Below are 14,274 nucleotides of genomic sequence, written 5' to 3' on the forward strand. Positions count from 1 at the left end.
TAAATTGAGGGGTGATAGATATAGGACAGATGTCAGAGGTAGTTTCTTTACTCAGAGTAGTACGGGTGTGAAAGGCACTGCCTGCACAGCAGTAGACTCGCAAACGTTAAGGGCATTTAGATGGTCATTGGATAAACATATGGATGAAAATGCGATAGTGTAGGATAGATGGGCTTCAGATTGATTCCACAGGTCGGCACAACTTCGAGGGCCGAAGGACTTGTACTGTGCTGTAATGTTCTATGTTCTAAAGCGAGGAAGCTTGTCACGGTTGCCAGCAAACCTCAGTCAAATCAAGGGGTATAGCCTTCACTCAGGAGATCCCAACACAGTAAGTTAAAGGTAGCCTCTGCTACCAGCCAATGGGCTTAGATATGGTCAGTCCACCACTCGGGGTGGTCAGAGACAGGATCATCTCTATGTAAGGCATGTGGAGCCAAATGTCAGGCTGCCCACCACCTACCCTGATTCTTTCTGCCCTGTTGTGGGTTGTTTTTCTCCTAGAATGAGAGAGAGTCAGGTATTCAGGAGAAGAAAGTGGGTGGAATGGCTATTATTATTGGTACAGGAGAGGAGGTGTCCCAAATGAGTAAATAGGTGGGAAACAGGGGATGGAGGATTTGTGAGGTCAGGTGCTGGGGTGGGTGACAGCAAATGAAAGATGTTTCAGACAATAGTGTGAATGGTAGACCAGGTACCTTGGTGAGAGGTGGGTATAGTAGCAGAGTGTGAGTGTGAGATAACAGATAGAAGATGTGATATTTATGCTGGTGGAATGGAGCAGGTCATTGGCCTTCTTCCTATGCAGTGCAGGTGGCTGAGACTGCAACCTCAGGCCAGACTTCTGTGGCATAGTGTTGTGTCCTTCTCTGCTGATACTGAGGAAGACGATGGCCTGCCTGTGCGCCACCCCAATGGCAGGACCTCCAGGTCTATGCCCACAAAGGGGGCAATGGGGCAACACATTTTCTTTCTCTGGCTGGGGCAAATGTCAGGAATATGGAGGGCAGCTTTGGGCTGATGGTGCTTGTGTGAGTGTATAACAGGCAACAACAGGGATACTGGTTCATTTCTGGTTATGCAGGCCGTGGGAAGTTGTTCTGCATATGGCAAGTGGAGTCAGGGACTCATTAACAACTTCAGGGTAGATTGTTAATGAGTTTGGTAAGATATGTGGAGAGACATGTCTTGCAAGCCCTTGTGGTGAGAAACCCTCCAGGAAACTTGGCAAAACTGACATTAAGATTCCTACATTACTATCACCTATTCAAAATAGTACAAGGGCAGTGAAAGAAATAACCTGCTCTTTGTCTAACAGTGTCACATAATCATTACTGTCCAGTTAGATCCTCAAACAGACCGACTCAGGCTTGGTTGAATATCTCAATTGAAAGGCCATACCTCCAGTGGTATAGCATTCTCTTAGCAGTGTAATCAGCGTCAATTTGCATTCAGCTTTTGGAACAGGAGTAAATCCTCTGCATTACAGCTAATATCGATACCACCTGATAGAAGCTGACAGTCAGTACTATTGCAGGAATATGATCCAGCACTTTATCTTCCAGTTAGCTAGCAATTTTGAAAGACTGGTTCTCAAATTGGATGGCATTTAGAATTGAGGTCCTCTTTAGTGATTGCAAAACATTTATCTTATCATCAACTTATAGATTTTCTGTCATTTATCATTTGAAAAGGCTGCACAGTAATAAGTTCCCTTGATAGACATGTGCTGTTTAACAGAAAGACATCATGCACAAGAGGTAACAAAAGGACAAGATTTTTTTCTCTGCTAAAATATACTCTGGAGGCTGGTATAGTAAATGTTATTGCTACAATTGTGTGCAGCATGCATTTTAAGTGAGTTAAGTTCTATAAAATGTGTGCACTGTCAAAATTTAAATGATTAAATGAGAGTTTACATTCTGAAACAATAAACAAGTGAATAATGGCACATTAGTCAGATTTTACGAGCACCACTGAAAGCCCAACAATAACTTTTGCCATTTTCTCTGGCAAATGAGAGTGGGGATGAAAGACAGGCCACTGCAAAACTCCTCATCTCAGAGGATTACAGGCTGATCACAGTTCGTCTGCTGCACAGAGACTGGTACAAGTGAGATACATTGAGACACTTTAGAAAGATACAGTAAGTTGGAAAATAAATGCAAAGTCTTCCTACATTTCCTGCAGAAGTGTTCAAAGTGTAGCAAGATCCAAAAGAATTCTGAAGTTATTAGTCAAACAAATGTCAGTTTGTCCAACTGATTTATTTTGATTTGACTTTGGGCACTGGAGGTAAAAATACATTTGTTACGAATGGCTGCATGTTCCAAAAGAGTGGTCATGGTTCTTCTTCATGACCTATTTCAACAATCATGCTGATTTTGCTCCAACAATGGTCATAGAGTCATAGAGATGTACAGCACAGAAACAGACCCTTCGGTCTAAATCAATATGATATCAATATAACGTAGTCCCATGTGCAAGCACTTGGTCCATATCACTCAAAACCCATCCAGATGCCTTTAAATGCTGTAATAATACCAACTTCCACCACGTCCTCTGACTGCTTATTCCAAACAGGCACCACTGTCTATGTGAAAAGGATGCCGTTTAGGTCCCTCTTCAATTTTTCCTCTCTCACCCTAAACCTATGCCCTCTAGTTCTGGACTCCCCCACCACAGGGAAAAGACGTTGTCTATTTATCCCATCCATGCCCCTCATGATTTTATAAACCTCTATAAGGTCACCCCTCAGCTTCCGACACTCCAGGGAAAACAGCCCCAGCCTATTCAGCTTCTCTCAAGAGCTCAAATCCTCCAACCCTGGCAACATCCTTGTAAATCTTTTCTGAACGCTTTCAAGTTCCACAACATCCTTCCTGGAGGAGGGAAACCAGAATTGCATGAAATATTCCAAAAGTGGCCGAACCATTGTCCTGTACAGCCGCAACATGACTTCCCAACTCCTATACTCAATGCTCTGACCAATAAAGGAAAACATACCAAACGTTTTCTTCACTATCCTATCTACCTGCGACTCTACTTTCAAGGAACTATGAACTATGAACATCCACTCCAAGATCTCTTTGTTCAGCAACACTCCCCAGGACCTTCCCATTAAGTATATCAGTCCTGCTCTGATTTGCTTTTCCAAAATGCAGCACCTTGCATTTATCTAAATTTAACTTCATCTGCATCTCCTCAGCCCATTGGCCCATCTGATCAAGATCCCGCTGTACTCTGAGGTATCCTTTTTTGCTGTTCCCTACACCTCAAACTTTGGTGTCATCTGCAAACTTACTAACTATACCTCCTATGTTCACATCCAAATCATTTATATAAATGACGAAAAGTAATGGATCCAGCACCAATCCTTGTGGCGCTCCCCTGGTCACAGGCCTCCAGTCTGAAAAGCAACCCTCCACCACCCACCCTCCACCTTTTACCTTTGAGCCAGTTCTGTATCCAAATGGCTAGTTCTCCCTGTATTCGTGAGAATTAACCTTGCTAACCAGTCTCCCATGAGGAACCTTGTCGAACGCCTTGAAGAAGTCCATATAGATCATGTCTACTGCTGTGCCCTCATCAATCTTCTTTGTTACCTCTTCAAAAAACTGAATCTTCTGGTGATGCTGCCGAGGATGGCTCTACGTAAATTATATGGCTGGCTGGGTTCCTTTATCTGGAATCATAGACGGCCCCTCATTAAGCTGAAGAAGCTACAGCTTCCACAGACAAGGGGAGGATTGGACTTCCCAGATTTTAGGAAATATCAGTTAAGTTCCCTATTAAGTTACATAGCTGATTGGGTCTTGTCTGGTCCACAATCAATCTGGCTGGACATCGAGGCCTCTCAAGTAAAATACCCACTTATTAATCTTTTATTTTCAAACAAGAGGAAAATCATTACAGATCACTGTAAAAATCCTATAATACTAAACACAATTAAGGCTTGGAATATAATGCGGCAAAATGAGGGTAATTCACATAAAACATCCCCCTATGCACCGATAGTGGGAGCATGGGGATTCCAACCGGGGTTTACAGATGCCACTTTTAAACTCTGGAGATCCAGGGGTATCTCATGTCTAGGGGACCTATTTAAAGATGGGGTCCTGATGTCTTTTGAACAGCTGCGTCAGATATTCGGATTACCTAATGGAGACCTCGATCGATACTTCCAAATTCGAGACTATATACAGAAGAAGACTACATTATTAGATAGTCTTTATAAATCAGATAGAGAATGTAGTGTCCTACGACCAGTGGGGGTACCTTCCGTCAGTATTATTTATCATTTACTACATGATGAAGTATCGGGAGATATGGACAATCTGCTTAAAACATGGGATTTGGATTTGGGACTAGAAATCTCTATAGAAACGTGGAATGATATTTGGGAAAATGCTAGAAGAATTACTATCTGTAACAGAACCCAGGCTATCCAGCTGAAGATACTTCATAGGGCCCATATAGCACCGGATCGATTGGCAAAATTTAAGGCAGGAGCATCTCCAATGTGTCCCAAATGCAAAATAGAGGTGGGCACTCTTGTACATTGCCTATGGACCTGTCATAAGATCCGTATATACTGGACTAAAGTAGCAAGCACCCTGACAGAAATTTTAGGAACGGAAATTAAAGTGGACCCTGTATCTCTCCTTTAGGGCTTTTCGAACTTTCCCTCCCTGGACTATTCTCTCTTTCTGTGCAAGGAAAAATATTTTGGTGAACTGGGTGGCTGACGGCCCCTTGGACTTTCAAATTGGCACAGATTAATTATGGAATGTATTCCCCTTGACTTCCTTACAAATATGGTGCATTGAAAGACCGAATTATTTTATAAAATATGGCAGCCCTTCTTGAATTACATAAATACAGATATTTCAGCTATCCTAACAAGGGCTTTTATTTAATTGAGATTACAAACCTGGCTGGTCCGAGGCCCCTTAGGAGAGGAATCCCGCATGAATACGGGTTTTATTACATCTGATGTTAACACATTCCGAGCATGTAAGAGATTTAAATATACACTCTGGTTAGTTATAGGTTAGGTTAGTAGACAGTTGAGTTTTGTTTTCTTTTTCTTTTTCGGTATTTTTTTCTTTTGTTAAATTTTGGCTATTGTATATTTGATTTAATTGTATATCAATGTTTGTATATGAGAGTTTTGTTTATTTTTGTAAACTTGTAAAAATGTTAAATTTCTAATAAAAATATCTGTTAAAAAAAACTGAATCAAGTTTGTGAGGCATGATTTCCCACGCACAAAGCCATGATGACGATCCCAAATCAGTCCTTGCCTTTCCAAATACATGAACACCTTGTCCCTCAGGATTCTCTCGAACAACTTACCCACCACCGACTTCAGGCTCTCCAGTTTATAGTTCCCTGGCCTGTCTTTACCACCTTTCTTAAATAGTGGCACTACATTAGCCAACCTGCAGTCTTCTGGCACCTAAGCTGTGAGTATCAATGATACAAGTATCTCTGGAAAGGGCCCAGCAATCACTTCCCTAGCTTCCCGCAGAGTTTGAGGGTACACCTGATCAGGTCCTGGGGATTTATCCACTTTTATGCATTTCAAGACATCCAGCGATTCCTTCTCAGTAATATGGACATTTTTCAACATGTAACAACAATTTCTCTACGTTCTATATCTTCCATGTCCTTTTCCACTGTATCTCCTGCTGCTCTACACAAAGGCTGCCTTGCTGATCTTTGAGGGAGCCTATTCTCCCCCTAGTTACCCTTTTGTCCTTAATGTATTTGTAAAAACGCTTTGGATTCTCTTTAATTCTATTTGCCAACGCTATCTCATGTCCCTTTTTGTTCTCCTGATTTCCCTCTTCAGTATACTCCGACTTACTTTATACTCTTCTAAGGACTCACTCGATCTATCCTGTCTACACCTGGCATATACTTCCTTCTTTTTCTTAACCAAACCCCCAATTTCTTTGGTCATCCAGCATTCCCTGCACCTACTAGCTTTCCAGAGGAATATATTGGAACTAATGACAAAGGGAGAATATAGAAAGTTAGATAGTACTTAAAAAGGAAGTCCTTGAGGATAGTAATATCTAGATTACTATCGTTAACTCATTTCTGAAGGCTTCCCATTTTTCAGCTGTCCCTTTACCTGCAAATATCTGCCCACAATCAGCTTTTGAAAATTCTTGCCTAATACCCAGAAAATTAGTCTTCCTCCAATTTAGAACTTCCATTTTTGGATCCAATCTATCCTCTTCCACCACTACTTTAATGCAATTATTTTCGCTGGCCTTAAAGTGCTCCCGCATTGACATCTCACTCACCTGCCCTGCCTCATTTCCCAAGAGTAGGTCAGGTTTTGCACCTACTCGAGTAGGCACATCCACATATTGAATCAGGAAATCTTAACACTCTGGCAGTCCCATGTTTGGAAGGTAAAATCCCCTACCATAACCACCCCTATTATTTTTACAGATAACTGAAATCTCATGACAAATTTGTTTCCCAATATTCTGCTGACTATTAGGGGGTCTATAATACAATCCCAATAAGGTGATCATTCATTTCTTATTTCTCAGTTCTACCCAAATAACTTCTCTGAATGTATTCCCAGGAATATCCTCCCTCAGTACAGTAGTAATGCTATCCCTTATCAAAAACGCCTCTCCCCTCCTCTCCTGCCGCCCCTTTCTGTCTTTCCTATAGTATTTGTGTCCTGCAACATTAAGCTGCCAGTCGTGCCCATCCCTGAGCCATGTTTCTGTAATTGCTATGATATCCCAGTCCCATGTTCCTAACCATGCAGAGTTCACCTGCCTTCCCTGGTAGGCCTCTCCCATTAAAGTAAATACAGTTTACTTTGTTCGTACTTTGTTCTCTGCTTTGATTCTGCCTGTCCTGACTGTTTGACTTTCTCCTTTTCCCAACTGTACCAGTCTCAGATTGATCTCTTTCCTCACTATTTACCACCACCCCATCTTACGAGTTTAAATTCTCCTAAAGAGCTATAGCAAATCTCCCTGCCAGTTTATTCATCCCCTTCGAATTCAGGTGCAATCTGTCCTTCTTGTACAGGTCACTTCTACCCCAGAAGAGGTTCCAATGATCCAAAATTGTGAACCTTTCTCCCCTGTACCAACTTCTCAACCACACATTCATCTGCTCTATCCTCTTATTCCTTCCCTCACTAGCTCGTAGCACTGGGAGTAATCTAGATATTACTATCCTTGAGGACTTCCTTTTTAAGTACTATCTAACTTTCTATATTCTCCCTTTGTCATTAGTTCCAATTACCTCCTACTGGTCCTTCTCCCCTTTGAGAACCTTCTGCACCCTCTCTGAGATATTCTTGATCCTGGCTCCAAGGAGGCAACACATCATTCTGATATTTCACTGCTGGCCGCTGAAATATCTGTCTGTGCCTCTGACTAGAGCGTCCTCTGTCACAATCGATCGCTTGGAACTCGACATACCCCTCATTACATTAGAGCCATTCTCAGTACCAGAAACTTGGCTGTTCATGCGACATTCCCCTGAGAGTCCATCACCTCTATACTTTCCAAAACAGCATTCTTGTTTGAAATGGGGAGAGCCACAGAAAACCTTTACACTACCTGCCTACCCTTCTACCTTTCCTGAGTTAACCCATCTACCCGACTGCACCTGTGGCCTTTCATCCTTCTGATAACTGCCATCCATACACCCACTAGTTCCCATAAATTTCTTATTGCATCTAACTGCCACTCTAACCGATCCATGCAATATAATAGGATTCACAACCAGAGATACTTCCTGCAGACATAATCATCAGTAACATGGAAACTCTCCCAAAACTCCCACATCCAATAGGAAGAGCACATCACTCTACTAAAGGCCATATTTCCGCCTTTACAACGTACAGACCCACAAAATAGCACCATCTATTTGCACTAAAAAGCAGTGCTCCAGGTTAACTTAGTACTTATGGTTTATATTTTTAAAATTTAATCAAGAGACAGATCTCAATAAAACATATAATCAAGAAAGAGCCCACTCTACTCATTACTGATGACTTACAGCAAGGTTACATACTAAAAACTATGCACTTATCTGTTTCTGCACTGTGAGCTTTCCCACACAAGTTCCTCCAATGTCAGCTGTGAGTTTTGCTGCTTGTTAATTTTTCACACTCCGATGTCCAGAGATATATGAACTCAAACAGCAAACTGTGCAAATTCACTGCTGCATCAGTTCTCAGTGCAGGCTGTTTTTCTCTCTCTCCCTCACTAACCATGTGGTCACTGATTTTTTGTCTGTCTGTCTTTGCCTTTTTAAAAGTGCCGTTGTTTTGATCATTTTGATCATTTTCCCCCACAGTTCCAAAACAATGCAACAGCATACGAAACAGTAATTGCTGCTCCTGGAATTTCAGGAAATTAACTCCAACACCTAAAGTACCCCAGAAAAGGTGCAACTCTTACGGCCATGATTTTTCCCTTTCTCTATCTTGGATTATCCAGACTCCAATGGTAATGGATACAAGACTTGGATTTGTAATTCCATATTCAGTGGTCATTCTCAATTTCAACATGTGGTGCATCAGGTCTAATTGCCTCATTATTATAGAGCAGACTTGGTCAAAGAGTGGGTGGGGTTGTGAACTGTGAGTTTGGGGTGGAAGCTCTACGGCAGTATTGGATTCCTGCTAAACCCCATTTCACAAGTCTCTTCTCCCTATCACCACTGCAGTCATCACAATTTTTAATCCTCATTTTGAGAAGTTACAAAACCCATGTCCAGATTCATAGAAATAACGTGAGGTGGTACAGTAGAGTTTGGAAATTAATTAAGTTCAACATGTAGAAGCAAAGAAAATAGGAGCAGGAGTCAGTCATTTGGCCCTTTGAGTCTGCTCCACCATTCAATATGATCAAGGCTGATCATCCAAAGTACTTTGTTCCTACCTTCTTCCCATATTCTTTGATCACTGTAGCTTTAAGGACTATATCTAATTCTTTCTTGAAAACACTTAATGTTGAGTCTCAACTGCTTTCTGTGGCAGAGAATTTCACAGGCTCACTGCACCCTGGTGAAGAAATATCTCATTTCAGTCCCAAATGGCCTACCCCATACCCTTAGATTGTGAACCTTAGTTCAGAACTCCCTAGCCACATGAACATCCTCATGCATTTACCCTGTCTAATCCTGTTAGAATTTTATTGATTTCATTGAGATCACCCTCCCCCATCATTCTTCTAGCCTCCAAAAAATATGTTCCTAACCAATAGACCAGATTCTGGATTAGTGGTGCTGGAAGAGCACAACAGTTCAGGCAGCATCCAAGGAGCTTCGAAATCGACGTTTCAGGCAAAAGCCCTTCTTTTGCCCGAAACGTCGATTTCGAAGCTCCTTGGATGCTGCCTGAACTGCTGTGCTCTTCCAGCACCACTAATCCAGAAGCAGGATTATGATCCCATCTCCCCTACTGTACCAATTGCTCGTTAGGCTTGCTATTGGAAATAGAGGAGAGCTGAAATGCACCCTCTTGGTAATTGGTGTTTTCTTGGTCATTGGTGTTTTAGAGCAGAACTCTTTCATTTCTCTTGTGAAAAATTGAGATTTCTAACATGTTGACCAGTTGTGGTGAGTCCTCTGGTAAGAGGAATCAACTTAAAGCCCTTACAATTTCTTATAACCATTCCTATCTTCGCATGGACAGTTAAACTATTGGGAGAATGCCACAAGACCTCATGAGTCTGTTCCACCATTCAATAAGCTCATGGCTGATCTGATTACTCCAGATACTTACCTATCCTTGATAACCTTACACCATCTTGTTTATCATAAATCTATCAACCTTGACCATAAAAATATTCAAAAATCACTTCCGCCACGTTTGTGGAAGAGAGTTCCAGAGACTTTGAGAAAAAAATTCATCTTATCTCTTAAATGGATATTTCCTTATTTTTAAATAGTGAACCTCTAGTTCTAGTTTCCCTAAATCAAAGACTCAATTATCCCACCAGCCATATTTCTTAGGAAGAGGTGTCATTAGCCTAATACTCCAGCATCCAAGGTTAATGTAGCAAGGACATCAATTAATGAAATTTGCACTTAATGATAAATCAAAATCTTGATTTGAAAAGTCACCATCCAACCAGTGTCAGTTCTAAAAACCAATCTGATGCACTAATACCTACTCCTCAGGAAGGAGCTGGGAATAGTCCTTATAGTTAAAGGTAATGAGGAATATGGGGAGAAAATAGGAACAAGGTATTGAATTGCATGGCCATATTGAATGTAGAGCAGACTCAAATGGCCTACTCCATTTCCTTTTTCCTATGGGATGAAGTCCATCAGGATCTGAACACAAGTGAGGCCACAGCTCCAACAATTTTCTCAGTACCACTTCCTGAGAAACCATTGCTCAAAGTCACACTCTGATTGATATTGGTAACATCTAACATTTCTGGATTTATAATTTATGATTGCAGCATTACACATGGACTTCAGTATTAGGTAGGTAATCATCCATGTCATTATCATAATTAGGAGCAAGCTTCACAATCTATTGATCAATAAGATCATAATTGATCTTTCCTCTCAATTCCACTTCCCATCATCTCTCATATTCATTGTCAATCTCTGGATTCCACAAAGTATTTTACAGCCAAGCAAGTACATTTCGAAATGTAGTCATTATTGTAATGTGAGAAAGTTTGCAATCGAGTAAGTTTCCATAAACCATTCTAAAATTATCAATCAATAACATTGTTTGATGATAATAATTGAGTGTTAAGTATTGGTCAGGGGTGATCGTCTGACTCAGACTGGAGAGCTCCTCATGAAGCCATGGCCTACAATCAAAACATGGATTCATGAGCACATTGCAGGGGAAACATTACATGATAAAACACTTACGTCTCTCCCAGGAAACCCTCGTGGTCCAGTTTGTCCAAGATCACCTTTTTCTCCCTGATGAACAAGAAGCAAGAATCATAGTTAATTTAATGATTAAAAGTTTATGAACTGTACGTACGTCAATGCATGTCTGACTCATTAGCCAATCAACTTAACATAAATGAATTGTTCAGATTCATTTGTGATAAATAATGTGATATGCCACCACTGTCAGTGGGAACTATGTAGTTCAAGATCTAAATGTTGCAGACACGCTATCCTCATCCAATGCCCTTATACTTTACAGCATAGTTTCTAACCAATAATGGGAACCTGAGCTGGTTTTATTCCTCTCCCATTTGATCATTTGATTTAAAACTCTTCATTTTATTTAAAGAGAAGGAATTTGTTAATTACATACTAATTGGGTCCAAGTGCTAGACATTACTTGGTAATTCACTTGTGCCTCTGAAAAAGGATTGGACTGACACTGTGGTTCTTGGATGAAGAGATGCATCTTTGTAACAAGTATCGACAAATAAATGCTTATACAATAAGGCAGGTCAGATGACTGAGGTGTCAGTGGGGGAGCACTTTGTGGCCAGCGACCATAATTCTATTAGATTTAACATAGTGATGGAGAAGGATAGAAGTTGAAGTTCTAAATTGGAGAAAGGCCAATTTTGACAGTATTAGGCAAGAACTTTCAAAAGCTGATTGTGGGCAGATGTTCACAGGTAAAGGGACGTCTGGAAAATGGGAAGCCTTCAGGAGTGAGAAATGAGAATCAAGAGAAAGTATATTCATGTCAGGGTGAAAGGGAAGGCTGGTAGGTATAGGGAATGCTGGATGACTAAAGAAATTGAGGGTTTGGTTAAGAAAAAGAAGGAAGCAGATGTAAGGTATAGCAAGGCTAGATCGAGTGAATCCTTAGAAGAGTATAAAGGCAGTAGGAGTATACTTAAGAGGGAAATCAGGAGGGCAAAAAGAGATAGCTTTGGCAAATAGAATTAAGGAGAATCCAAAGGGATTTACAAATACATTAAGGACAAAAGGGTAACTAGGGAGAGAATAGGGCCCCTCAAAGACCAGCAAGGCGGCCTTTGTGTGGAGCCACAGAAAATGGGGGAGATACTAAATGAGAATTTTGCATCAGTATTTACTGTGGAAAAAGATATGGAATATATAGGCTTTAGGGAAATAGATGGTGACACCTTGCAAAATGCCATATTACAGAGGGGGAAGTGCTAGATGTGTGGAAACACATAAAGGCGGATAAATCCCCATGATCTGATCAGGTGTACCCTAGAACTCTGTGGGAAGCTAGGGAAGTGATTGCTGGGCCTCTTACTGAGATATTTGTATCATCGATAGTCACAGGTGAGGTTCCAGAAGACTGGAGGTTGGCTAACGTGGTGCCACTGTTTAATAAGGGTGGTAAGGACTTCTGTCATTCATTCAATGCCATGAGTTTAACGCATTGATTCAATCAAACAGATTGCAACATTCAGCCAATAGACCAGAGAGCCTGACGTCGGTGGTGGGCAAGTTGTTGGAGGGAAACCTGAGGGACAGGATGTACATGTATTTGGAAAGGCAAGGGCTGATTAGGGATGGTTAACATGGCTTTATGTGTGGGAAATCATGTCTCACAAACCTGATCCAATTTTTTAAAAAAGTAACAAAGAGGATTGATGAGGGCAGAGCAGTAGATGTGACCTATGTGGACTTAGGAATACAGGGGGAACTAGCTATTTGGATACAAAACTGGCTCAAAGTTAGAAGACAGAGGGTGGTGGTAGAGGGTTGCTTTTCAGACTGGAGACCTGTGACCAGTGGAGTGCCACAAGGATCGGTGCTGGGTCCTCTAATTGTTGTCATTTACATAAATGATTTGGATGCGAGCACAAGAGGTACAATTAGTAAGTTTGCAGATGACACCAAAATTGGAGATTCAGTGGACAGTGAAGAGGGTTACCTCAGGTTACAACAGGATCTTGACCAGATGGGCCAATGGTCTGAGAAGTGACAGGTGGACTTTCCTAAAATGCAAGGTGCTGCATTTTAGGAAAGCAAATCTTAGCAGGACTTATACACTTAATGGTAAGGTCCTAGGGAGTTTTGCTGAACAAAGAGGTTTACAAAATTATGAGGGGCATGGATAGGGTAAATAGACAAAGTCTTTTCCCTGAGGTTGGGGAGTTCAGAGCTAGAGGGCATAGTTTAAGGTTGAGAGGTGAAAGATATAAAAGAGACCTACAAGGCAACAATTTTCACACAGAGGGTGATACGTGTATGGAATGAGCTGCCAGAGGAATTGGTGGAGGCTGTACAATTGCAACACTTAAGAGGCTTTTGGATGTGTATATGAATAGGAAGGGTTTGGAGGGATATGGGCCAAGTGCTGCCAGTTGGGACTAGATTGGGTTGGGATATCTGGTTGGCATGGGCGGGTTGGACCGAAGGGTCTGTTTCCATGCTGTACATCTCTATGACTCTATGACTCTAAGTGTGTAAAGTGTGCAAAGATTGGCTCTAGTTCCATCCTTCACAACCTTGTTATCTGAATTATAAAAGACATCTCCGAGCTTTTTCAATAAGAAAGAATGTCTAATATATGTCATTGATAATGGAGTAAAAGCTTTACAAAGATTTTAATACTATCAAAATGCATCACATGATGTAATCAAGCAATTATAAAACAATAGATATTTCACACAGTTGTAGATTGATGCTTAATTTGATGTGAATCGTTGTTTTCAAAACTGAGTAAAACGCAGACATATTGCTTTACAGATACATAATGGAAAAGATACCTATTCTTACTACATTTCAATGGAGCCAAAGATAATTAAAGAGTCAGACTAAATGAAAAAAATGCTCATGAAATATAAGTGAATGATTTTTTCTATTAAAATAAAGATTAATTACTTTTTAAAAAAACCCTCGTTTCAAGAAATGTTTTTGAATAATTCAGTTTTTTTTAACAATTCACACAGTACGTTATTAAGGGAGCTGACAATGCTTTTCAATAAACAGACATTATCTAGAAATGAAATGTGCTTGCTTTACCAATGTAACCATACAGTCACTGGAGGACTGGCACTCAACAGAGAAAGTGTTTAATGTTTTGATCTTTAATTAAGTGATTCCGTACATGACCAGGCAACACGTGAACAAAACTAAAATATTGCAGATACTGAAGATCTGATGTAAAGATAGCAGAAACTGGAGAAACTCTGTATGTCTGGCAGCATCTGTTCAGACAGAAGCAATTCACTCACGTTTTGCCAGTGTTTTGTACACAATTCGTTTTATTTTCTAGATAGCAACCAGAGACATGTTTTGAACCTCTGGCAGGTATATACATATTGGTGAGTCCAGAGATAAATAATGCAGGTG

At 40.8% G+C, this 14,274-nt stretch overlaps 1 protein-coding gene across 5 annotated transcripts in view; it reads right to left on the reverse strand.

The window, feature by feature from the left end:
- The window catches only part of LOC140463703 (uncharacterized), a 438,200-nt gene that overhangs the window by 311,427 nt on the left and 112,499 nt on the right, over nt 1–14,274 (reverse strand). For all 5 annotated transcript variants that reach the window (XM_072558071.1, XM_072558067.1, XM_072558062.1 and 2 more), the window contains one exon: nt 10,894–10,947. In XM_072558071.1, the coding sequence (XP_072414172.1) occupies nt 10,894–10,947 (54 nt within the window). The remainder of the gene's footprint in view (nt 1–10,893; nt 10,948–14,274) is intronic.

This window comes from Chiloscyllium punctatum, chromosome 3, assembly GCF_047496795.1.
Source record: "Chiloscyllium punctatum isolate Juve2018m chromosome 3, sChiPun1.3, whole genome shotgun sequence".
Lineage (NCBI taxonomy): Eukaryota > Metazoa > Chordata > Chondrichthyes > Orectolobiformes > Hemiscylliidae > Chiloscyllium > Chiloscyllium punctatum.